Raw genomic sequence first — 24,719 nt, forward strand, 5'->3', positions numbered from 1 at the left:
TCAAATAATCATAATGTATTAATGCGATAATTCGGAGCGTCGCGCCGCGATAGACTTTCGGCGCGTTCCAACAAACACACGAACAATATCGCGGAAACGAGACGCGTAACGGAAGCTTTATGCTTTATCTCGGTGAGTTTTCGAAAGAGCGCGAAATATTCGCGGTCGCACTTCAAGGATGCGACTGACTTGAATCTTTCATCTTTTATCACTATGTACACTTACCGTGACAGAAAATTTCTCTTTTTTACGGGAACAAAGCACAACTGTGAACACCTCGAGATTTAATATATATCTATTCATTCGCCAAGTATTCAAATAACATGTACATACGTATGTATTATACATATATTATATAATACGCGGATTTTGTGGAAACAGAGATTTTCCTGATAGTCCAACCGTCAATGTATCTACGATATACAATTTACGCGGGTTAGTTTTGAAATCTGTCATTTATCTTACAATTATGTAGATGAAATCTTTTTCATGAAAAAATATTCTTTTTACGCGACGAGAGAGAGAGAGAGAGAACCAGAACCAGAGAGTAGAAGCAGAATATACAATACTCATGTATAAATTTAATTTGTGCCCGCCTGTTTCGGAATAAAGATCCATCCGCTCTCGAAACGTCCGCTCGATAACGTAATTCACATTTTACACACGCGCACGGCGAGAAAGAATCTCGATGGAATATTCGAGGGAAGCGGAAGGTAGAATGTCACGTATGAAATAACAGCCGCGGCTGCGATGGCTGAAAGGAGGCGAAGTAAGTTCGAGATGACAGAGTGGGGTCACGGAGGATAACTCGGGTCTCGACTCTCGACCGGAGCTGCCTGCCTTTGACACGAATACGTTTACGCGATCTCGCGTGGCCTCTCGTTTCTCAGGACGCCGCGCCGCACGAATGTATCGCCATCGCGTTGTCTCTCTTCTCGTCCCCCCCTTATACTCCTTCGAATCTTTTTTTTTTCTTTCCTTCGCGGGCAGTACATGTATCAGAATTTATTTTTAGCATATCCAGAAGTAATCAGCGATTTTTACGAACGAATATTACGCGAAATTTGTAGAAAGTAACTCGAATTAATTTCTGTAAGATGAAAAACGCGGCGGTATACGGGCCCAGAAAATGTGTGTAAAAAATGGAATGTTATATTATATTTATCCGTAACGATCCGCCATTCGGTCGAACAGCAGAAGCAGAGAGAATTAATTGGACGCCGGCATTAATAAATTTTGCGGCGCGGCACAGTAAAATGCATAGCTCGATAGCGACTTCCGGTGACACGATGACGAGCATAACTCAAAGGACGCATTTAATGTGGGGACAATTAAATGCGATCCCCTTCCTCGGGGTGTGCCGCTTCCCGGACGGTAAGTTATCCCCAAAGTTTCCGAACTTGGTCGCGCAAACAACTTTAATTAAATATCTACCGTCGCGGAGTGCGGCTGTGTGTGACCTCGAGTAATATGTATGTGTGTGTGCGCGCGCGCGCGCGCGCACACGCGAGGAGAGGGCGAACTTGCGAACTGGTGATATAATTCCCGTTTGATTGTCTTTTCGGGGATTGCGCACCGTCGCCGCCGTCCTTCCCTCTCCCCACCCCTACGTCGCCGCGACGAATATATATATATATATATATAAATGAAAATGAATAATGGAGGGCGCGCATTAATCGCGCTATATCGGGAAGGGTTGGCGGGAGCAGGCGGAAAGAAGGTAGGAATCCGCGCTGTATACCATTTTCTAATTATGTCCGTCGTTACACGCATCGACCTCTGTTAATTATGACTCTTCGGCGAATTCGGGAATCGCGCGCCCGATGCAACGTAATCTCCCCTTTCCGTGCAATGCGCAAAAAGATTTCTGTAATGAGCGGATTTTCTAAATTATATTTGCACGCTATCAAATGTCAATGTGAAAATTAAATCTTTCGCGTGACACTCGACGCAAATGTGTGTCAAAGATACCTCTGGACTTTTTAACTATATCTTTACAAACAAATGCAAAATTGTCGCATAACGAGGAAAGCGCCTTCAATCTTTTTAAAATTAATAAAACTATATAGCTGATTAATAAATTGGAATAATGGAAAAAGAAGCGAGAGATGAGTCACGCTCTCTCCTCTATAGCAATCGATAGGTACAGGAATCTCTTTATTTCACTATTATCTCAAAATATCTAAAATCTCGTCTCTCTCTTTCTCGCTTCCCTTTTCGCGACGTTTTCAAACGAGAGGTTAGATTCGTTCGAACGCGAAAGTACGAACGCGTACGATATCGTGTAGGAAAGACTCGGATCAATTACATAATGGTGCGGTTGAAACGGATGCTCTCCAACCGTGAGCGATCCCTTCGCGGCATCCCCAGCGCGGGTAGCCCCTTCTCGTAAAATGACTATAGAACAAAGGGTTGAGCCTCTTCTCTACGGGCTCGCAGTAATTATTATGCTCTTTGACGATCCCTCTGTCTGTCAACGTTAGCGCCGTGATAGAATCGATACTTGTAAAACTTTAATCGTTTCGCGTGCTCGTGCTGCGTGCATCGATGAACGGCTGGACCGGCTGATGGACAGTATATTGGCTTGGACAGGCGGACACACTATGCGACAATGCGACGCGCCGTGCCGCGCCGCGCGCCGCGGCGGCCGGCCTCGGTTAGGCTTCGATTCCTCGATTCGAATCGCGAGAATCAAAGTCGCTCGATCCCACGAAGAAACGGGGCAAAATTTTTCGCATGACGCGTTTTATGTCTCTTTACGTCTTCTTTCTCGACCGTTTTAGCCTTATAACTTTATGGCGAAACAATTTCGTTTTCCTTAACAAGTGCGGGGAACCATAAAGGCAAAAGCGTCCAAGCATGAAAAACCGAGCATTGCGATATTTTTGAGTACCCTTCTACTGTCAAATATAAAAGTGACAGCGCATTTGAGCACTCTTGAGTCTCTTATACGAGATGATACGTAAGTAAACTTTCTGTCGATATACGCGATGATCGAAGGATATGAAGCTTATGATAATAACGTACCATCGATAAACCGCGGCGCGCGCGGCGAGCGAGGTGTATCTCGCGGGATGTATCTTGTATCTTGTCTTAAACGCCAATTTGCCGAACGGTATGCTGAATATGAACGCGATTTGATCGCTTGATACATCGTGCGGAATCTGCTTGATCTTACAATTAGCGATGTAATCAGACGCGTGACATATTACATATTCAGAGGTCTGCGTATGGCTTATGACTATTGCTACGATCATACGGTACGGATTATACGTGTTCCAATAACAACGACCTAAACTATATACCTGCACCATTGAGGACGTATATCGATGAACTTGAAACAAAACAATATCGAGTAACCAAAATTACATACCACAGATTGAAAGAAATGCATTTATCGAGTGAAATAAGTAATCGAAGAAAAATTTCTTCGACATATAGCCGAATTCGAAAGTCAAACAAGTTCGGTTGTTCGCGAAAACTCTATTTCACTATCTTAAACTTTTATAAGATCTTTTATAAGATGAGACTTGTAACAGAATTTTTTCAATCGATATGCCGCATGCCGTCACTCGTGACTCGTACACAACAAATACAAATATTTCCCGTAAAATAACGATGTAACGTCGCATCGTATCGATTTATCATATCTTTAAATTGCACCACTGTCCCCTCCTTCTTCTTTTCCTCCCGACGACGAGAAGATGAGCCGCTCTTGCATCTTGCAAAATAGATATGGAATCAGACGTCGCGTCCTTGCTACAAGCCGAGAATGCCATGCCGCCGCGAGGTCCCGGCGGGGCATATCTTCGCTTCTGATATTGTATCGATCAATTATACGAATCCAGGTGACGAGTTTGACGAGTTATCCTCTCGGATATTATTTCGATCGAACGAGAGAATCGTGTATCATGCGGATCATCGATCGCCGGATCGCGGCCATCTCGCGCGCGCGCGATCTCATTATCCTACGGAAAGGAAAGTTCGTCATTTCCGTCGTTAGTAGGGAACTCGTTCGCGGCGCAGAAATACTTTTTCCTCGTTAGTCTTAATTTCGCCGCTTGGCAATATATACAATATACATTGTACAATATATAATATACAATATCAAGAGACACGATAGTGTCTCGTGCCAAATTCTGTTATTTTAATAGGCATAATTATAATAATAAAAGAATTAAGTATCATGGTAAACAAAATTTTTCATGCTCATTATCTCATTAACAAGTTCTTTTACATTAAATATTTTATTATTCTATTAAATACGATAAAAAACGTGAATTTTATATGTATAAATTCATGCTTACTTGGCATGATGCATCTCAAAAAGGGCACACTTGGCGCGCGCCGCTATATCCGCGGGAGAGCGTTAATGACACCGCGAATGTCTATATATGTATGAACATAGTACACGGGATGAATAACGTCGTGACAACGAGACTCCCTTCCTTACCTCTCACCTCTCACCTCTGCCGAGAATCCTCCGCCGCTCGCCGTCGCCACCTCAATTCCTTAATTTTCCTGCCTAATGTTCGTATTAATTTTCCATTCGTCTTTTCTGTTTCTCATATCTCATCTCGGATAACGCATATCTGGTAAACAACGTCGCGATTGCCTTTATTGAGATACGTAATCTCTCTTCGACGTGTCTGTGTTAATTTATTTATATATATACGAGTATACATATACGTGCACACGGTATGGTTGGCCGCTAAAGAGAGATAGAAGCATTGAGCGTCTCGAATTGCACAAAAATGCACTCGTGCATTCCTAACAACTTTTTTTGACTTATATTCATTTTTTCTGTTACATATATATACCTGCAATATATACCTCAAAACTAATCCATCTAAAATATAAAATTTTTATTAATATAGATAGAAAGTCGAAACTCGGAAATGACGATTGTTACTATAATTGTAAAATAAAATTATTAACAATAATTAATTTGTAATAAGGATTTTTAAACAGCTTAACACGTGCGAGTCACCGTCGCGTTAAGCGATAACAAAAAAAATATATGGAATTTCGTTCGTGGATGAATTTGAAGGTAAGAGATCGAGATAAGCCATCGCGTTGGGCGCGGAAAAAAATGCAGCTCCTCCGACTTTTCAACAAACGCGACTATTTTTAAAGAGAGGGTATTGCATTTCGCCACTCTCTCCCCCTCTTACATACATTGCACACACATATATATCCGAGTAGAGTAATGCCTCGGTACTCGCCGTACTCGTGGCTTGAGCAAAATCTCAGCCCGCAGGAATGACAATAGACTGTCAGATAATGAATCTCCATTGTCACCCCCCTGTACCCTGTACCGTCGCGCGTCCTAAAACCCTCAATCCACCGTCAACCGTGTTCCTCTTCTCCCTCTTCTCCTTTGCCCCTTCCCCCCCCTCTCTCTCTTTCTCTCTTTCCCCTTTCTCTCCTACGCTTATCTTTCTCCCTCTGCAACAGCGATGGATTCGAGAGAGTCGCGCGTTTTATCCTAAAAAACAACTTTTTACTTTCGGTAAAGTGAAAGCGCAACTGTCCCGCATTGTGAATGCCGGATTGTCTATTCCGGCAATTAATTATTTTAGAACGAAAGGATCAACGGATTAATCTTGAATCTTATAGAGAGTGCTCTAGCTTTGTCACACACTCCACGTTTGCTTGCAGCGAGTCTTTCTATTTCATTTAACGACGTGCTATAATGCTTGATGACAAAAAGTATAAAATTTAAGCTTTGAATCGTTATTTATAATATCTCTGGTGAAAATTTAAATATGTATTTTCTAGTTGTATACGAATCATCACGCGCGTTTATCTTTGTCATCTCTTTCTGTTCTATTTCTTAAAAGTTGAAGATATATCGGCGCAAGCTATCGCAAATTAAGCGGCAGTTATATCTGTCGCTATAAACGCGTCCCTCCTATCTTTGTCACCCTCTTGCTCTCGCGTAACAAACACGACTATGACCGAGTAGGCGAAGCGTCCACTTAGCGCTAATGCCCCTTTTATTGGTCAAGATCTCAGTCAGAAGAGACGAGGACCGAGGACGCGCCTGTCCAGGTCCAGGTCGCCAACCCGCATCGGTCTCCCCAGACAGAATTAAACCATATCGCATTAATCGCGGCCTCTCCAACATAATCATCGCGATTTTCGTCACTTTCGTGATTGACTCGTCATAAGCGATAGCGATCGTCACATTTCTTCAACAACATATAGCAAACGTTTTACGCCAAAGACCAATTTACGCTTCCTATGCAGTATGCGTATAGAAAATTAGGATGTTCGAACGAAATGTGTGTGTTCCCCTGATTTTACATAATTATTTTTAATTACGTATAATTTTTATCGTCCGGATAAAACAATCAAGAATAAAACAAATTACTTCTCTTCGTACGAGACATAGTTCATAATGCATATAAAAGTTAACGTGGAATAGGAAAATTCTCTTTTTTTACGTGTACTGAAGAACCAATGGGGCAAAGCCGTACAAAAAAGGGGGGAAAAAAGAAAGAAAGAATCGGAACGTGAGGTGTAACGTATCGAACTGCATGTTGAAGTTGCCGGGAGCGAGCTCGAAAAAAATTCACGCGGAATAACTCGAGGCAGAAAAAGTGAACAAAAAAATATCCATAAAAATGCGCAACCGCACGTATAATCCGGATGAAGCTTAGTATCGTAGCGAATGGGCGTAGCGCCGCCCACTGGAATCGTTGAAAAGACTGGAAATTGGTAGATGGAGATGAGTAGATGACGATGATTACATAGGGCAGAAACAAAATTGTCCGAATTCGAAAATTGGGACATTAATGTGGAACGTCACATTAGGCTTATTAATAAAACTCGTATAGTTTTTACCACAAAAGTTACAAACGAGTAGTCTTTTTTTTTTTAATTTAAATTTTGCGATGTTCAACAAATTTAACTCGTAGCACTAAATATATTTCGGTAACGTAGAAAAATATAAGACGACTCCTAATCTCAGATATTAATAATACCTTGGAGTGGAAATTTAAAATAGACAAATATTATTAAAGTTTGTTTTTTGAATTAAATAAAGATATATATCGGACAAGGTAAAAAATTAAGATTTATGAAGAAAGTCAGTTCTACGCAATTATAAAAAATTACACAATGAGATAGCGTAACGCTTGTTAAATAAATAATGAACAAGTTTTTCTTTACTCATTAAATAATGTTAAATTTGTTACACCAATTAGACAGTTGTATATTAATACACGCATACAAAAATGTAAAAGGAACGAAAGCGATTAATGATTAACACATAGTATTGTGTAGAATATACATTTTATTACAAAATATTTTAAGTTGTATATATAATCAATTAACATACATACATGTATGCGCGCGCGCGCGCGTGTGTGTGTGTGTGTGTGGTATGTGAATATATTTATATCATTTATATTCACATGGCTGTGTAATACACAAATTCGGAAGATGATACATTACGAAATCTTATGGAAGAGCTTTAGCGAACATTATTTCAGAGCTTTCTTTAACGTATTTTTAAATTTAAAAAACTTATCGAACTTACTAAGAGAAAAGAAATATACAACATAAAAACAAACTACGGTTTTCGAAAAAACAAAAATGAAAAACTATCAACACTGTAGGCTGTACGTCTACTTTCAAAATATACATTCGCGGAACGATCGAGCTAACTGCTATCTGGCGTATCTTAAACTTATTTTTACGAGCAAATACAACGTATGTTGCATATGCAAGAGAAATTAAAATTTCTCTTTGCATATATAACGTTCCTTCTTTTCAAACTGATACTTAATCAATATGCACCGTTATTAAAATTACGTGATCACAATGGTACGTTTTCGTGAAAAATGAATTAGGCATTTTCACTGGCCGGCCTCTTCTTGTTCTGAAATATGTAAGATGCGATAAGCACAAACGTGTCTAATACATTTCCAGAAAAATCGATAAAACAACGTATCGAACGTACAGTTTGTTTAGATGTTTTTACATCTACACTAGATGTACGTGTTTTAGATCTTTCTTGTTCCAGTTGAGCGTGCAAAGAAGCTACCTCGGATGTTAGTTCATCTCGTATCTCTTGTAATTTTGCTACTTCAGCCAATACCGACGCTTTATCCTTCACTAAAAGAAAAAGAGACAGTTGCAAATAACGAAAGTTTCCACGTATGTACCACTAATGTATATCGAGATCGATATATGTATACCGTAGAAATGTGATACTTACTCTCGCCGTGTGACAATATCTGATAAAGTTTTTTATTTCTCTCTTTAACTTGTGTCAACTCTTCTTTCAGCGTATGCACCTCGGTCCTCAGTTGGCTGATTATTTCATCTCGGTTCTCTATCTCCAGTCTTAACTGCGCAAACGTTATATCATCGTCGATTTTATTTGATCTGGCCTTCAATATGTCCTTCTCTTTTCCCTTTGTTATCTCTTCTTTCGTCTCCTTCTCTATCCTTTCAAAGAATTCCGCATCTACTTCTGCAAAAGACAAACACGTGATCAGTTTATCGGTTAAAAATTGGTTTTTCACATTAATAATACACGTCTTCTGTTCATTCTCAAGCTATTTGACAAACGCATACCTCTCGACTTATCCGGAGCAGGCTCCGTTGTTAACGGTGCTACCGTCACACTTGTTCCCATGCTATTAAATTCTTCCAACGACATAGTTGCCTTTTTCGACTTTTTACCAGATTTTTTATTTTGTTCTTGCTCTTTGTCATTTTTTGCTACGCTAACCACGTGTTCTTCGTACGCCAATTTCGACAGCAGGATGGCTTGGTGCAGTTCTTGCTCGAACGTTTCCTCGACAGCCTTAAGGTAATCATACGTGAACATAACGAAAGGACAAAAAATTATAAACATAAATTAAGTTTTATATACATATATATATATATATATATATATATAGAAATTACCAAATATTACAAACAAATGGAAAAATAAAAATAATCCTAAATCTCTTGCACTCTCTATATCGAGATAAAATTTCAGACTTAAAATTGATTCAAAATTTTCATCGTACATCTTGTAGTTAACTCTCTAAGTAAATAACAAACTAGAAAATACCGCAAAATACTTTGTAAGACACATATTCGAACAAGTGACAAGTTTCAGCAATAAAGTTAGAAAAGAGCCATCTGATAAATAAATCTTACATACGTCGGTGAAAAATTCTAATTTTACCATCGTATCTTTTTGCTTCCACTGTTCCCACTGCTGGTCATCGTTATTCGTTTTCTTCTTTTTTCCCTAAAACGAAGGAAAAAAAAAGATCATGATAACCCTCGTCGAAAGAATTTGAAACGTCGCGATTTCCCGCCGCGCCGCGACGATCCGGATTCCGGCTGACGCGCTCCGGCTTCCGGCCGTTCCGCCGGCTAATCAAAAACAAAAACGCAACGATGGGCGCACACGTCGTACTTTGTTCTGCTTTTTTTTGTTCGGCTGCTGCTGTTGCGGCTGTTGCTGCTGCTTCGACTTGTCGCCCTTATTCTTAGCGTTGGTCTTGGTTGCCGTCGCGTTCTTCGGCGTCTTCTTCGGCTTGTAATCGTCGTCCTCGATGCTGAGGACGGCGAATCGCGACGGCACGGCAGTCGCCATTTTCCTACGCTCCGACAAAGAGCAAAGGCGCACGTCGAGGCTGATCGCTGACGCGACGACAATGAACCGTGAACCGTGCACCGTGCACTTCCGGCGTCAAACCGTAGACTCGCAGGCGCAAGGCGCAAAGAGAAATCGGCGAGATGATGCGAGACTGCGAGAGTGGCAGCCGGCAGGTCTCGACCTCGCGACCTGTGCAGTCTTGTGAAGTGACACTTGACAGTGTCGCAGAGAAGCGGATAGCGGAACCTGCGGAACGGGCGCCGATAAAAATTAAACAGCGCCGTCGATGACGACGACGACAACAGCGACGTATACATGCGCCGGTATACACCGGAAACGAACTGCGATGATAGCGCCACCACCGTTCGCTCGGCGAACAAGGGGTCGATTGTCGATTAAAGCCCCGACACACACTTTTTCGTTTCGACCACGCGCGCGCGCGCGTTGCTCGATTCGGGAACGTACATACGACCGTACATACATACGTTCCCGATTCAAGCAACGCGCGTGGTCGAAACTTTAATTACTGTTAAGCTGGCCACACACATTTTTCGTAGAACGTAACAGTAAGGTTTCGACCAATCGCGTTGCTCAATTCGGCCGTCTGTAACCGTAGAAGTAAGAATCGAGCAACATGATTGGTCGGAACCTTACTGTTACGTTCTACGAAAGGTGTGTGTGCCCTGCTTTATGCTAGGTCTACAATGCGAGTCGTAAAGTCTTGAGTCGTAAGAATTGACCAATCACAGTCGATTATTCTCCTCAAATTCAATTGTGATTGGACAATTCTTACGAGACTCACGACTTTACGACTCGCATTGTAGACCTAGCATTACGAAAAAGTGTGTCCGGGCCCTTAAGGCCATTGCACGTAACAAAGTTTTAAATCATACGCGTAAGGCCGTAAGAAAATAGACCAATCACACTCGATTATTCTTCAAGCGCGAGAAGAATAATCGCCCGTGATTGGTCTATTTTCTTACAGCCTTACGATTACGACTAAAACTTTGTTACGTGCAATGGCCTTTACGGTTCTTGAAACGAGGTGAAAAGTAAGGCCTGATGTGTCTACGATGCTAGAATTTAATCCGAGACCGAGACGTTGGACCAAGTTCTATATTGTCGCGAGAGAAGAAAAGAAAAGAAAACGGTGGATATATAAAAAATCGAAAGACGCGCGCGATTCGCAAAATGTTGGCGGTTGGTAGGCCTGCCGCCGAAGTCTCGCACTCTCGCACTCGCGACAATCGCGATCACTCGCGACTCGCGACAGTCGCGGGTCGAAAGAGAGAAGGTGGTGTTCGGGTCTACACAACACATTCAATCGTCGTGTATGGTCGTGTATCTCTGATCCACCATCTACCGTGTGAGGCCCCGTTGCGAGTCGGGTAACCGACATGTACGTCTTGTTGTGCGAACGACGTAGCACTTTCGAAACGACGTTGTCGCCAAGTACGGTCTAGTTCGGCTCGGGCCTTTTTACTTGGCGCGTGCATGCGTGCAAAATCGCGTATCGAGGCGTATCTGGCGGCCTCCGAGTGGTGTGCGTTTTGTGGCGGGATACGGCGGAGAGAGGTGTCGCGAGAAAAAGCGAACGAGCGAGCGAGCGAGCGAGAAAGGGACAAAGAGCAGGGTGAAAGACAGAGACGGAGAAAGTGCCCGCGCGCGCGTCTCAGTGTGTGTATGTGTGTGCGCGCTCCTCGCGCCTTCCACCGCTGCGTTTGCGTTCCTGGGACCGACGCTCGCCGACTTCCCGACGCATCGTGTATATATAATGTATATATATACACACACACGTAATACTCGTGAGCGTGTTGGTCGTGTTTAACCGGCGGTTCGCCCGAAACGGAGCTAGAGGTGCGCTAGAGGAACGAAGATACCGAGGGCTGATCGCTCGTCACGCGACCCACGGGCTAAGATGCCCGACGTAGCTGCCGCCAGCAACGTCAGCATCGTCAGCATCGGCAGCATCGAGTTAGCTAGACCACGCAGTCGTCTTTCGACTTTTGGACCTGTTTCCACCTTCCACCGTCGTCGGTTGCATTGATACGCGAGATTCGTTCTGAACCAGTGTTATTTTTATGACTGTCGCCAAGGAGCATGCTTGGGATTCCGGAGGAATATTCGCTTAAGAGACATTTGCGGCACGTTCTACGGATACGACGAAACGTTTGGACAAACGTACAGTAACAGTTTCGACGATTTTAAGTCTATTTTGAAATCTTACAACGATTAATAATTAATTTATGGATGAAGGTTGTATGTGTATAGTATTTTCGACGGTTCTTGCATTCAGAGAATAATAAAAAGACTATACGAAAGATTGTACGAAAGAGAGACATCGAGCTATCTGCTACGCTGCGACGTTGCAGCTGCTCGTCGTTTGCCTGTTTTGTATGTGGCAGTAAAGGTATCTTTTCTTTCTGAATGAGTTACATATAAAATATTTTAATCGTATATTGAGATTATGTGTATTTCTTTGCACAGCATACCGATCCTGGACACGTGCCAACGTTCCATTCTTCTAGAATAGATTTGAGAGAGCTCTCTCGCTATTTACCAATGTCGATTTTATAAAGGTCGCTGCTAATCAAATATTTTGCAAAGATGTGTGAACAAACGGAAATCAATTATCTGGATGGAGATGTCGTTTGGGTTAAATTAGGAGCATCCTGGTGGCCTGGCCAAGTCCGTGGGCTGGATAATTTGCCGGAAGATATACAAATTGAATTTCGAAAGAAACCATTGATAGCTGCTGTAAAATTTTTTCAAGAGGACACTTAGTAAGTTACAAATAGCTTTATTAATTGATCTCGCTAGAGAAGAAATTGTTTAAAGCAACCATTTAAATAATCTTTCTTTCAGTGAATTTGTGAAAAATTACCAACAGATCTACAAGTACAATTGTACCCTTAAAGACGAATTTATCAAAAAGGGTATGGGTAGGTATCGTACAACTTATAATACAATTTTTTTTTTTTTACAAAATAAATCAAAATTATCGGTTCTTTTTTTTTGTATGTATAGATAAATATAGGACCAAGAGTAAAGATGGTACCAGTTATATGGACAAGTTCCCAGGCGACGTGGAGATGGCGGAGAAATTAACGGGAGGAGATCCTGATATATTGAATCAGGAGAAATTTTGTCCTGAAGAGAAACCGGATATCTCCGCTCTGTTCGGTGAGAAGAAAGTTCCGAAGAAAAAGCGCGATCGCGAGGAAGGACATAGGCGAAGCGATGGCATGGATATCGCGAAGAAGATTACGCACCCACGCTTTTTACGCGGGGAGAGCGAACACGAAGTCCGCATTCGTCAGCAACCCAATAGTTTACCGTCGACTCCGACTAACGCAGGTTCCCCAGTGTATCGCTGTCACTTCTGTAACTTCACTTCTTCGCGCGTTAACGTTATCATTTGTCACATAAAAAGCCATCGATCCGACGACTCGCCAATGCCACGCGTGAAGGTGAAGACGTACTCTCACGCGCGTGGTCGAATCTCCGATACTAGTACGCCGAAACGAAAATACGTGAGGAAAGATAAAAGTCAATCGAGTAAAAAGAAGACCGAGAGTAAGCTAGAATCAGTTAAACGGAAGCACTCGAAACAGAGTGAAAAATCCAATAAGAAAAAGAAAACCGATCCGGAATTGCGAGAAAAGTTGTTGGCCGACTGGGATGACGAATCGGACGAAGAAACGAACGTTGATACAAATCATTCTTCAAATAGCAGGTTAAGCAGTTTGTCCATGGAGAAGACGTCGTCAAGCATCGATGATAGTAAGGATTATACTGAGAAGAATGCTGGAACTGCAGAGAATAACGAAATTGCAGCAGAAGCAGAAAAGCTACTTAAGGAAACCGAACAGTTATCTTCGATACACGTGATGCGAGATTCATTAGACAGCTTACATGCTTCGAAGAACATACACGTTAATTTCGACAAAAAATCCGATTTTGAGAATTCTGGAAAGGATACCAAAGCTGGTGGCGGATCCAGTGAAACGTTAAGCAGGTCACAAAAAAGGGATACTTCGGGTTCCGATAGTGAGAGCAAACAGGTTTCCGATAAGGATGACAAAAAATCACGACTATCGTGCTTTGATTTTGATGAAGATGATTTGAGCGAGCCCTCTATACCGCCTGTACGAAAAATTCCTCGAGTTTTCGGTGAGAAGAATTTATCCTTGAAGAAAGAAATTATCAAGGAGTTCGAAATGAGTCAAGCTCTGAAAAATGAAATTAAGAGAGAAGCCGATAAACTATCTGAATTAAGTAAAAATATGGACTTGAAAGCTGACGAAATAATGGAAATAATACAAGGTAGAGACAATCGACAAGAGAAGGAAGCTAAGGCAGAAGCTAAGGACGAAAAGCCCAACGAGAGTGTCCAAGATAAAGCAAAAATGAAACAATCTGACGAAGATATAAAGGAAGAAGGGAAAACTATGCGATCCGAAGATACGCAACAAAAATCTAATATTAACACTTGCGAAACGGAGGTAGAGATTGTGGAAATATTTCAAGTTGAAAGAGGAGACGGTGACAATGGCCATTCTTCGAGTGCTGCAAAGGATTTTGAAAGGAAATCGAAGACTGCTACCGATAAGACTGTATCGGTAAAGAGTAACGAAATGTCAGAAAAGAAGGACGAAACAGAGATTAAATCCAGCGATGAAAAATTACTACAGTCTGAGAAAACTGGTTCAGAGGACGCGATCGCGGAATCTAATGACAACGCTTCGGTGAAAGAAGCAGACGACACTTTATCGGAACGATTTACCACGGAAACGGAGGACGAGACCGTATCCGAATCTGCAGAGACTTTACCAGAACAAAGCGAAAATTCAGATACTGATATGTTAGACCAAAGTGTTGATAGTCTTTCGGGAAACCGTATTGGCCAGACATTAGTTAAAAGAGGAAGAGGCCGACCACGTAAGAACGCGAGATCGGCTGGTAAAGGTGCTAGCGCGTATAAAAGTCCAAAGACGAAAGCTAATAGAGGCAACAAGAGAATTCGTGTGAGCGAAAGAATCGAAATCGAACGAAAGACTTCAGATTCCGATACAGATCGTTCGTATAGCGGTAGAAGACGCAAACCGAACAAGAAATACTTGGAGTCCGATATATACGTTCAAGATTCTGACTATAAAGCGTTCAGGACGGACGAGAGCCAATCTGAGAGTGAGTCTAAAGCTTCCGAAAGAATCGCAAGCAAATCTAGAAGAGGCAGACGTTCTAAAGGAGTTGACAAGAGGAGCAACGAACTCGTCACTCAGATGGATAAGCAAGAGATAGAAGTATCTGATCAAACGTCAACTGTCGCCGAAAACAATGTTAGCATCTTATCGATTGATATAAAAAACAAAGCACCTGAGGGTAAAAAGGAGATCTTTTCCGAAGAAGAAAAAGAGAGTAAATCTGTAGAAGTGAAATGCGATTTACTCAAGGAACGAGCAAAATTTTTGGACGAAATAGCTACTGTAAAAGTTGACGCAAATGTATCTTCGAAAGATGTAGAAATGACAATGTCGTTCCAGAAGCCAGAAGCTACGAATAATATGGAGAAAGTAGGACTTGGTACAGATAAGACTGTGAACGAATCATCCGAAACGGAGAAGAAAGAAGGTCTATCAAAGCAAAGTAAAGATACCGAAGGCTTTACAGATTACGAAAAGCCGTTAATCGTAGAGCAAGTTGAAGATACTGCCGATAATATTGAAGTACAAGATGCCATGAAAACAAACGTGGATATTCTGCCGCCAAAAAAGTCTCAAATAAAGAAATTTGAATTGTCACAAATTGATTTTACTGACGCAGATATTCAAGCTAATAAAAGTGCGGAAATTGAGCCTGAACCGGAACCTAAACTCGAATCTCAGCCTCAGCCTGAACTTGAACCTGAATGTAAAGTTGAATCTGAACCCATAATTGAAGTTGAGATCGAGCCTCAGCCTGAATCTCGGAATGACGAAGAGAAAGTAAAGGAAGAAGATGAGACAAAGACGACGATAAGCAAAGTAACGGATGAAATTGGTGAAATTTTGAACACTGAGAACGAACAACGAAGAAACCTGAAAAGTTCCGAGTTACAGAAAAAAACAGATAAATCAGATGAAAAAGAACAAGAGATGCAATCGATGGAGGAAGAAAAATCGCAGAAAACGCAGGATGTTAATCAGTTTAAATTGAAGTCGCCGGGAAAGTCACCTAAAGCAGATGACGTGAGAAATACACCAAAAAGTCCAACGAAAACATTAATCGAGCAACAATTGACACCCAAAAAATCTTCAATGCAAACGAGATACAAAGGTAGATTTACTCCAGAAACAGGTAAAGGAAGAAAGGACAAAGACTTACTTTTGGAAGAAAAACCAGCCAATACGTTCCAGGAGGCTTTCTTGAAGACTTTACAAATGGATAAGAAGAAGATTATAGTTGAAAACGCTGAGATGTCATCCAAAGAGAAAAAGGAAAAAAAGACCACCAAAAGAAAAGCTGAGGAGATCGATGCTAGTATCGCTGCTGTATCTGCGCAAAGTAAAAAAATTGACGACTTGAACAAAGATTTGGAGATATCTGAAAATATTCAAATCGGAGAAAATGTACCGATTGTGAGTGATCTTGAAAATGTTGAAGTTGTTGTCGAAGAAAAGATTGAGATCGATACCAAAATTGGAGATAATGTCCTCGATTCTGATGGTCATCAGCTTGTGCCGTCATTCGGCGAATTCGTTGCCACGTCTAAACCATTACTTGAGTCGGAAACACTCTCTGTTTCCGAAAATAACACGAAGAGTATCTCTGATGTCAAAAAATTGGATGTAATCCCGAAAACGTTTATAGCTACATCATTATTATCGTCTGATATTAATGTACCGGTAAAAAAGCGTGAGATGCCGCGAATAATAGAAAGTGTAACGTTGACTGAACCGGTCCAAATTTTGAAGACAAAGTTACTCGATAAAGTACCGCAGAAAGGTGTGAAGCACAAGCTGGAAGTGGATACTGCGAAAAAGAGTGATAAAAAAAGCGGTCCCAAGGCAAAAATAATTAAAATAGAGACCCTGCCATCGAATAGCAAGATGAAAACTGCTGTAAAATCCAGCCCGCACATGTCTTTGACGAAAAAGCTTCAAGTATTAAAGACAGAGGAGACGGATGCGCTTCTGGAAGCGCAGAACAAGGAACAAGCCGTCGCAGCTACATCGCAGACCGTCGTGACCACGCCGATAACGGAAAAATACGTACAACAGAGTGCTCAGAGTCTCGCGGATATGGAACTGGATATCAACTCGATGCCGTTCGTTCTCAGCGAGGACGTGCTGACGCCAGAGAGCATCGAACAAATGCCTGTCGTTATATCTTCCATTATGCCAACATCCAGCTCAATTCCAGCCACGCTCTCCTTTACTCCGACTACGCAGATAGTGTCGCCTACTCAGCAAACTCAATTCAAGATCGCAAACGAGACTACCGTGGCGGAAACGTCGCCGACAAAGAAAAAGAGCGGGGTGCCGGCGATATTGAAGACCAAGAGCAAAGCGAAACCAACCATCACGAATGTTAAACCGCTGGTACAGCCATTTACCGGTGGGGTGAAGAGTTTGAAATTTCAAAGCGCTCAGCCAGCCAGCAAACCGCCAGCCCTTTTGACGCAGAAAGGTACCACTCCAGGAAAGTATGTTATCGTGCAGACCACGGGTGGCCAACAACTGCGTTATAGCGTTCAGGGAGTTCAGGGTAAGTCCAGCACTCAACAGAAAATTGCTATTCCAACTAGCGGCAAGACAGCAGGCAACGCGCAGGTGATTCAACAAGGTGGCAAAGTCGTTATATTGACGTCGGGACAGTCTTGCCAGACCAAGATGGTGCCGTTGAACATTTCCAAGACTCTGAGCGGCAAAGTACAGAGGATCGTGACGAGCAAAGGTCAGCTGCTGTGCCCGATCAGTCCACAAGGTGGTATAATCGCCACCAAGACTATTATTACGCCAAAGGCCGATACCGTAGCTGCCACCGTCGCCGCTACCGTCGCTGCTGCTGGCAGCTCACCTACCACATCCAAATTGACCACCAGTGGTCACAAGATTATTAATACGCAGGGCATAATCACGTCCAAGGGCATGCTTACTCCGATTTCAGGTAATATCGCTAAAACAGCTTTATTCACGGGCACGTTGTCCCAGGGAATTCTCACCAAAGATGGCATCTATACCCCGATCAGCGCTTCGGCTTTGGGCGGAAAAACCATCATCGGCTCGAAGGCTCTAGTTACGAAGGGTGGCGCGACTCTTTTGACTCCTCAAGCTCAAGGTCTAGGTGGCACGAAAGCGATCTTGACACCGGTGTCTCAAGCCATCACCGGTAAAACCATATTGAGCCCGCAAGCTGTCATCAGCAACAAAACCATTCTGACGCCGATAACCGGTCAGCAGGTTAAAGCCATCGCCGCCAAGAGCCCGGTTAAAGGCGGCAAGGTGCAGTATCAGCTACAGCAAAAGGTACAGCTGCCGATTCTGCAAAAGTCTGCGAAGGTGCAGGCTCCGATATCGGTCGCAGGCTCGCAAACAAAGGCTTCCGTGAAATCGCCATCGGGCAACACGTTGATTATACAGAACACCGCTAACGCCGGTGCGGTATCTCAAAAAACTATGTCACATAGCAAGAAGATTGTCAAGCAAACGGTGGTGCAGCCAGGTACCAGCATTCAAGGCGTCGCTTCGCCGAGCGGCACACAACAAACGGTGACGATGGTGCAGCAGGTACAGCAGGTACAGCCGAAAGGCAAAGCCGCCGTGTCGTCAACCGTGCAAAAAGTCATTATACCTAGAACTAGCAACCGCCAGATGAAAAGTCAGCAAAAGATCGTCGTCCAGAAAATGCAAGAACCGGCTGTATCGACGGTGCAGAATGTCCAAGCAAAGCAGACGGTCGTCGCGACTGCCGCCACAACCACAACTGTGACGATTGCCGCCACCGCCACGACCGCCGTCGTCACCCTTGCTACCCCCACCAAGACGGTCGCCCAGTCGAAACAGACAACTCCCGCAACTTTCAAGTCCTCCGCCAAATCTTCGGTCTCGAGTAAGGCACAGAAAAATCGGTTGAACATCGCCGTGAACTCGATGAGCCCCGCTACCACCACCTCGAACGTGAATATCGCCGCGGCCAGTACCGCTACTTTATCTTCGCTAGAACCACTCAACGCGGAGAAGAAGGCGAAAATGGATCTCCAGCTTGCTCCAGATGCCCCGCAGAAAGAGCTGGGCAAAACTGAGAAATTTAAAGATGAAAAGTGCGACGCGGAAAAAGTGGAGGAGTCAAAGGCGGCCGCGCAGCCCCAGATCATGGCTCTGCCGACAGAGAGCAGTGACGGCACGCAAACCTACGTGTTGGTAACGATAGACGAACAAGGACAGATACAGCCACTCGATAACAATACTCTCATGTCGTTGGAAGGAACGACGCAGAACCCGGACGGCACGAGAACCTTGTACATAGATCCCAGCTCGCTGGGAGAGGCCGGAACCCTGGATAACATTGTTCTTCAATTCGACAACAGTGTCTTGCCGAATATTCAAGCCAACGTGACAGAGGCTAGTCAAACGACAATCGTAAGCGAGAATTTTCCGGCGTCGAAGGTGATACAAACGTCCAATCAGGACATCCTGGCGGCCGCTCTCGCCAACACGGACTTTCAGCAGGAGATCAATTTGCCGGAGAATCAAGCGGGTAGCGTCATGACGCAGACCGGTCTGACTCAGACGAGTCTCATCAATCAGACCATCCTGCAGTCAACCATCATCCCACCCACGGAACCGATATCTTCGCCCTCTGTGCTGGAGACTTCGCTGACTCTGAATCAACCGATCATGACGCCGCTCGAGGTGCCGAGCAATCTGCCGATTCAGTCGACGGATTCGACTGCCACGTCGGTGGTCTCCACTATCCCATCGTCCCTCGAGCTACCGATCACCATTACGAATCCCAGCATCTCCTACATATCCGCCACGGGAGAGACGCAGATTCAGATCCCCGGCAACTCGATGCCGGACATCGGCGAGATTATAGAGAGCCCGGCGACGGTAGCGAGCGGAGAGATAGATCGCACCGAGATTCCTGCGAATACTCAGTACCTGGTGATTTCGAATCTGGAGGATAATATCGCGGCCACGGAAACGCAGAACGTGCAGGGCGCCGAGATCACGATCGCGCCGTCGACCTCGTACACGGTCACTGTGCCGAACAGCATGATCCTGGAGAACCCGCAGGTACAAACTACTCCGTCGATGCCGATCATCGACGATACATACGTGGACAATTCGCAATTAGCCACAACGATCGTCACCGACCAGACATTCGTGGACGTGCCAGTATCGGAGATGCTGGTCTCCAAAGTTTCGGAGAACGCGCAATCGCAGGATATCACGGTAACGTCGGAAATGATTATTTGCTTATTATGAATGATTATTATGAATGATTATTATGAAATGATTATTATTTTATGATCTCCGCAGAAATCGATTACATTGACCAACAAGAACTTGGACGAGGAGCAGCCTACGACCTTGCGAGAGGTTTACTCTTCTCAGCAAGTTCCCAACACATCTGAGGAACTGATTCTGCAGCAATCGGCTAACGAAGATACGGCCTCGAGCACGATGGAAGTTGTGCGGGAAACGAAAAGCGGAAATAAAGAGAGCGACGCTACGATAAACGAAATCACTCTGATCACGTCCGAATCTAATTCGCAAATAGATTCGATGAAACAATTGAGCTTCGAGGTGACAGATTCGAGCGAACGTAAAGCCGCGAGCGAATCGCACGAGGCAAACGCGTCGGATAAACTGAAGCAGCTAACGGTTTCTGAAGGATCTAGTGGTAATGCTAAGTCGGCGGATCAGAAGGTAGCAGGCACGAACACAAAGAAGGGTCGAACAGCTTCACGAGTTCTGTCGGCTAAGTTATCGAATTCCCCGAGTGACGCGACCATGGAGTTGGACAAAGTGGTCGAACCGGATCTATTCGCCAGAAGCACAATTGGCAAGCAAAATGCGGCGGATTGTCAAAGCGACGAGCCATCGTCGCAGGAGGAAACGGACAGACGTCGCCTGCGCCAAAGTATGGAACTGCGATTCGAGGAAGAGGAGGAGGCGACGGCGACGGCGACGGCGACGATCGCGGAAGCTAGTCAAGAAACGCCTTCGCAGTCTCAGTACGAGCGGTTCAACGTGTCTGTCAGCAGCGACTTCACGGATCTACCTAGTCAATCCGCTTCCAAGTTGGAGAGCTCCGCAGGCGAGGCCACCCAGTCGATCGCGTACGAACCAATGGAGACGGACGAGGAGACTGTTGTGGCGGAACCACCGTCCCAGTCCTTCGAACATACAAAGATCAACGAAGCGTCCCAGTCTTACGAAGCTTCGGCGGAATCCAATGTGAACGCGCCGACGCAGTCCTTCAACGAGATCGTGCAGAGTCAGGTGGAGCGACCGAGTGCCGACGCGGACGAGGCGATTGACGATCAAAGCTTCCCTACGCAGAGCTACGAGGTCGACAAGGGCGAGAGCATGGCGGAGAATTTGGAAACCGATGCAGAGATCAGTCAGGAGGGTAATATACCATCGCAGTCGAACGACGTCGGTGTCGATGGCATAGGCACGTCGTCCGTGTCGACTAATAATTCTGGATTGAACGAGGACGAAACAGCGAGTTCGTCCTACGTGCCGGAGACCCCTGAGAACCAAGAGCGCGATCAGGATCAGGAGAGCGCGATAAGCACCTCGTCGTACGAGATCCCGCCATGCGAAGAACTCAACATCGCTTCGTCCAGCGTGATACCGGACACGTCGGTCAGCACGGAGCATCCTGGTATCCACGACAACGGCGTCCCGGAGATTCCGACTTCTTCGTCGTACAACCTGAATCCCGACATTACGTCGACCCACCACGTGGACTCTGTGCCTACTTCGAGCGACTACGAGGACCAGGTGATAGTCGAGCAGAACGTGTCGACGTCGTACGAGGTGCCGATTTCGATGCCCGGCCTGGAGGAGACCTGCTCACAGAACTTTGTCACGGAGAGCGGCGATCGTCACCGGAACGAGCCATCCAGTTACTACGCTCATCAGCAGGAGGTGACGGCGAGTTACTACGAGTCCGTAGATCAAGATGCGAACTCGCGACTGGAGGAGGATCCCCACGAGGAGCACGTCACGCCCGGTGGCTACTACGAGGGTAATCCTCAGGAGGTGAGTCAGAGCTACTTCGCCCCGGCCGAGGAGACGCCCAACTACCCCAGTCATGGCATTTCGCCCGGCTATTACGACCCCAGCAGACCCGAGAGCGAGGCGAGCCAGAGTTACTATTCCACGGCTGACGATCTGGACGGCAAGACGGAAGAGCAGTCGTCTTCGTCGCCGAACGTCGAGACGTCGCAGAGCTTCTATCGGGAGAGATCGAGCGACCTGAGACTGAGACAGCAGGGTGGTGAGGCCACGCCGACGTATCCCGAGGGATACCCGGCCGACTACACGTTGGAGAACTCGCCGATCGAGAGGCATGATCTTGTGGAGAGCTCGGTGCCAGCTACTAGGCCTATGGACAGGTAATATATTGTCGGGGGTAATGGTAACGAGTAACGACACGTGTTTCCACTTGAAATAGACTATGCGGCGGGCGCACCGTCCGCACACACATACACACACACACACACACACACACACACACAAACTTTTGAATCTATTTTTAAATGTAAATATAATGCGTTAAGTTAATTATAATATTGAGTAAGCGCTTAGACTTAGACTGCAGTAAAACTTGGCGTTAGATTTTATCGCTAAGCTCCTAGATGTACAAGAGCGAATGCACTCGCGCGTACGAGCGCGCGTGCATTTATCCATACTGAAACAAAAAGAATAAAAAACTAAAAGCTAAAACAACCGCGAATATATTCCGCGGATCATAGGATTCGATATTATAGATACACTTTCATTATTGCATCAAAATATTGTTGTGGTCTTGATTTTATCGTCATCGACGTTTGATATGAAAGAGGAAATGTTCATACAATCGCTAGAGTAAATGAAGAAAAAGCAAGCTATTTATATATAAAGGATACATACATACATACATATATATGTGTATATATATATATATATATATATGTATGTGTATATATAAATATATATATATATATCATTATTCTTTCTTTTTTTAGAATATCATAAAGATTCATGTCTGATGAACAGTTCTCGATTTCCGTCAATATTTCTGTGTGTCTACAACGGAGTAGCAATAGTGAGAATCGCGGTAGCGAGCGTGCACGATAAAGATTTCTTTTATCATATCGAGATTTAAAAGGCATGATAATTGATGGTCAAACCAATTTCGTACGATTGCGACAAAGAGAAAATCATAATCAACGTCGCAGGATTTCACTGCTGCTCCGTAATGTCATGTCGTAATGTAAGCAGTTGTTCATTTGTAACAGTTGTAAGAGGTAAGAACTCATGTGTGATTGTTTAAAACAAAACGGAACCGTAACAAACCTAGTGGAGGTCCTGATTTTGCTCTTTAATCTTTAATAAGTAATAAAACCGAGACTGATAATGTTCTCGCTTGTTTCATTCACTCTCTTGCATCTGTGACAGCCGTTCGGTTTGCTATGGCTCTGAGAAACAAAGAGCACAATATTTCTGATTATATATTCATAATCACAATGTACGCCCTGCAATTCGGTGAAAACGCAAGAAACGGAGACGGTCTTGGTCTATTTAAAGACTTTCGTTTAAAGTCGGTCGTTTAAAGACTTTTCCGACCTTCTCGAATAAGTTACGCCGTGCCTCGCTTTGCTCAATGTGAACAGTGTAATTGTTAAATAGCGATTTGGGAATCGCGATGTAGAATGTGCAAGGCTCTGAGCGAAACGAGGATCATTCTCTACTAGCTTATGTTTTAGTTTATAGAGCCAATACAAACTATAAATATATATATATACATACGTGTATATGTATATATAGAAAATAAAAATGTGCTTATTATTTCACTTATATAAAGCGTACCTTGCATACTAATGAGGCGATTGATGTGAAGAAAGCGAGCAAAGATTTTAATTGTTACAAAATCTGTCATGCTTGAGACGTGCCTAAATTAGCCTGGAGAACGTTTATAAACGCGAAGAAATTATAATTGCAAAATATCCTGAAAATAGTTCTTGAGGATTTTTACTGTGCAATCTTCAAGCAAGGCAGATTTATCAAAATGTCATAAAAAAATTATATTCTTTATTATAGTCTCACGTTACATTAAAAATAAATCAATGTTTTTATTTCTTGTGGCGTTTTTAATTATGGTCACGCGTGTACATATTATGTTGATATTGGAAGATGAAAAATTTGTGTATTCTCATGTCAAACGTAGCTCGATACAATATCGTAGCACATAATAAAGAAACCTGAGAAAACTTCAAGGACAGACTGAATTGTTAATGTTCTGTAATTACTCTGAATTCTTTTGATATATACGTATATAAGTGTACGTATGTATTAAAAAGAAAGTTACATAAAAATTCGTGTATATTTACAGACGCATATAATACTGCAAGATGGGAAAATATATAGCTACATTTTTTCTATTAAAACGAAAAGAAACCTTTCTGATAAGATGAAGTATATGTATTTGTTGACTTTATTAAATTCATAAATGGCATAAAGTGATGATACTGATGAGTAGAGTAGCTCTCCTCTGCGTTTCACATGTCCATAATATTTTCAACACTAACAATATTATCTACTTAGATTTATTTCTATTGTGTGCACCACATACACTTGTAATTTAAAATAAAATAAATATACGAATATTTACATAACTGATTACATGTGCAATGAATGTTTTGTCGCTTCTCTGCCGCTATCCTACTACGATTACACATTTCATAATAGTGTACAAAAACGAGCATTCTCACAATTAGGCACGCTCGTTAAAATTTTGATAAGTCATACGTGTAATGTCGTATATCATGTTTTTTTTTATAAATTATTCGTCTGTAGATTTCGTAATTATTACATATGTATATGTTCGAATATAGTAATTTATA

General features: G+C 43.4%; 2 protein-coding genes across 2 annotated transcripts; one reads left to right on the forward strand and one right to left on the reverse strand.

Annotated features, from left to right (window-relative positions):
• Positions 1 to 7,326: 7,326 nt before the first annotated feature.
• Positions 7,327 to 9,934, reverse strand: LOC112453265 (G kinase-anchoring protein 1-like). Its single transcript, XM_025013898.1, has 6 exons — positions 9,431 to 9,934; positions 9,194 to 9,259; positions 8,590 to 8,821; positions 8,228 to 8,485; positions 7,970 to 8,124; positions 7,327 to 7,888 (listed from the first exon to the last, which is right to left on the reverse strand). Exons 1-6 carry the CDS (start codon positions 9,608 to 9,610, stop codon positions 7,856 to 7,858), a joined length of 924 nt encoding a protein of 307 aa, XP_024869666.1. The 5' UTR covers positions 9,611 to 9,934; the 3' UTR covers positions 7,327 to 7,855.
• Positions 9,935 to 10,928: 994 nt separating this feature from the next.
• LOC112453284 lies at positions 10,929 to 22,773 on the forward strand. The gene is made up of 5 exons (XM_025013927.1): positions 10,929 to 12,023; positions 12,101 to 12,396; positions 12,479 to 12,555; positions 12,641 to 20,052; positions 20,140 to 22,773. Exons 2-5 carry the CDS (start codon positions 12,221 to 12,223, stop codon positions 22,231 to 22,233), a joined length of 9,759 nt encoding a protein of 3,252 aa, XP_024869695.1. The 5' UTR covers positions 10,929 to 12,023; positions 12,101 to 12,220; the 3' UTR covers positions 22,234 to 22,773.
• The last annotated feature ends 1,946 nt before the right edge of the window (positions 22,774 to 24,719 follow it).

The sequence above is a fragment of the Temnothorax curvispinosus genome, unplaced genomic scaffold (genome assembly GCF_003070985.1).
Source record: "Temnothorax curvispinosus isolate PA1 unplaced genomic scaffold, ASM307098v1 QBEX01004244.1, whole genome shotgun sequence".
Classification (NCBI taxonomy): Eukaryota; Metazoa; Arthropoda; class Insecta; order Hymenoptera; family Formicidae; genus Temnothorax; species Temnothorax curvispinosus.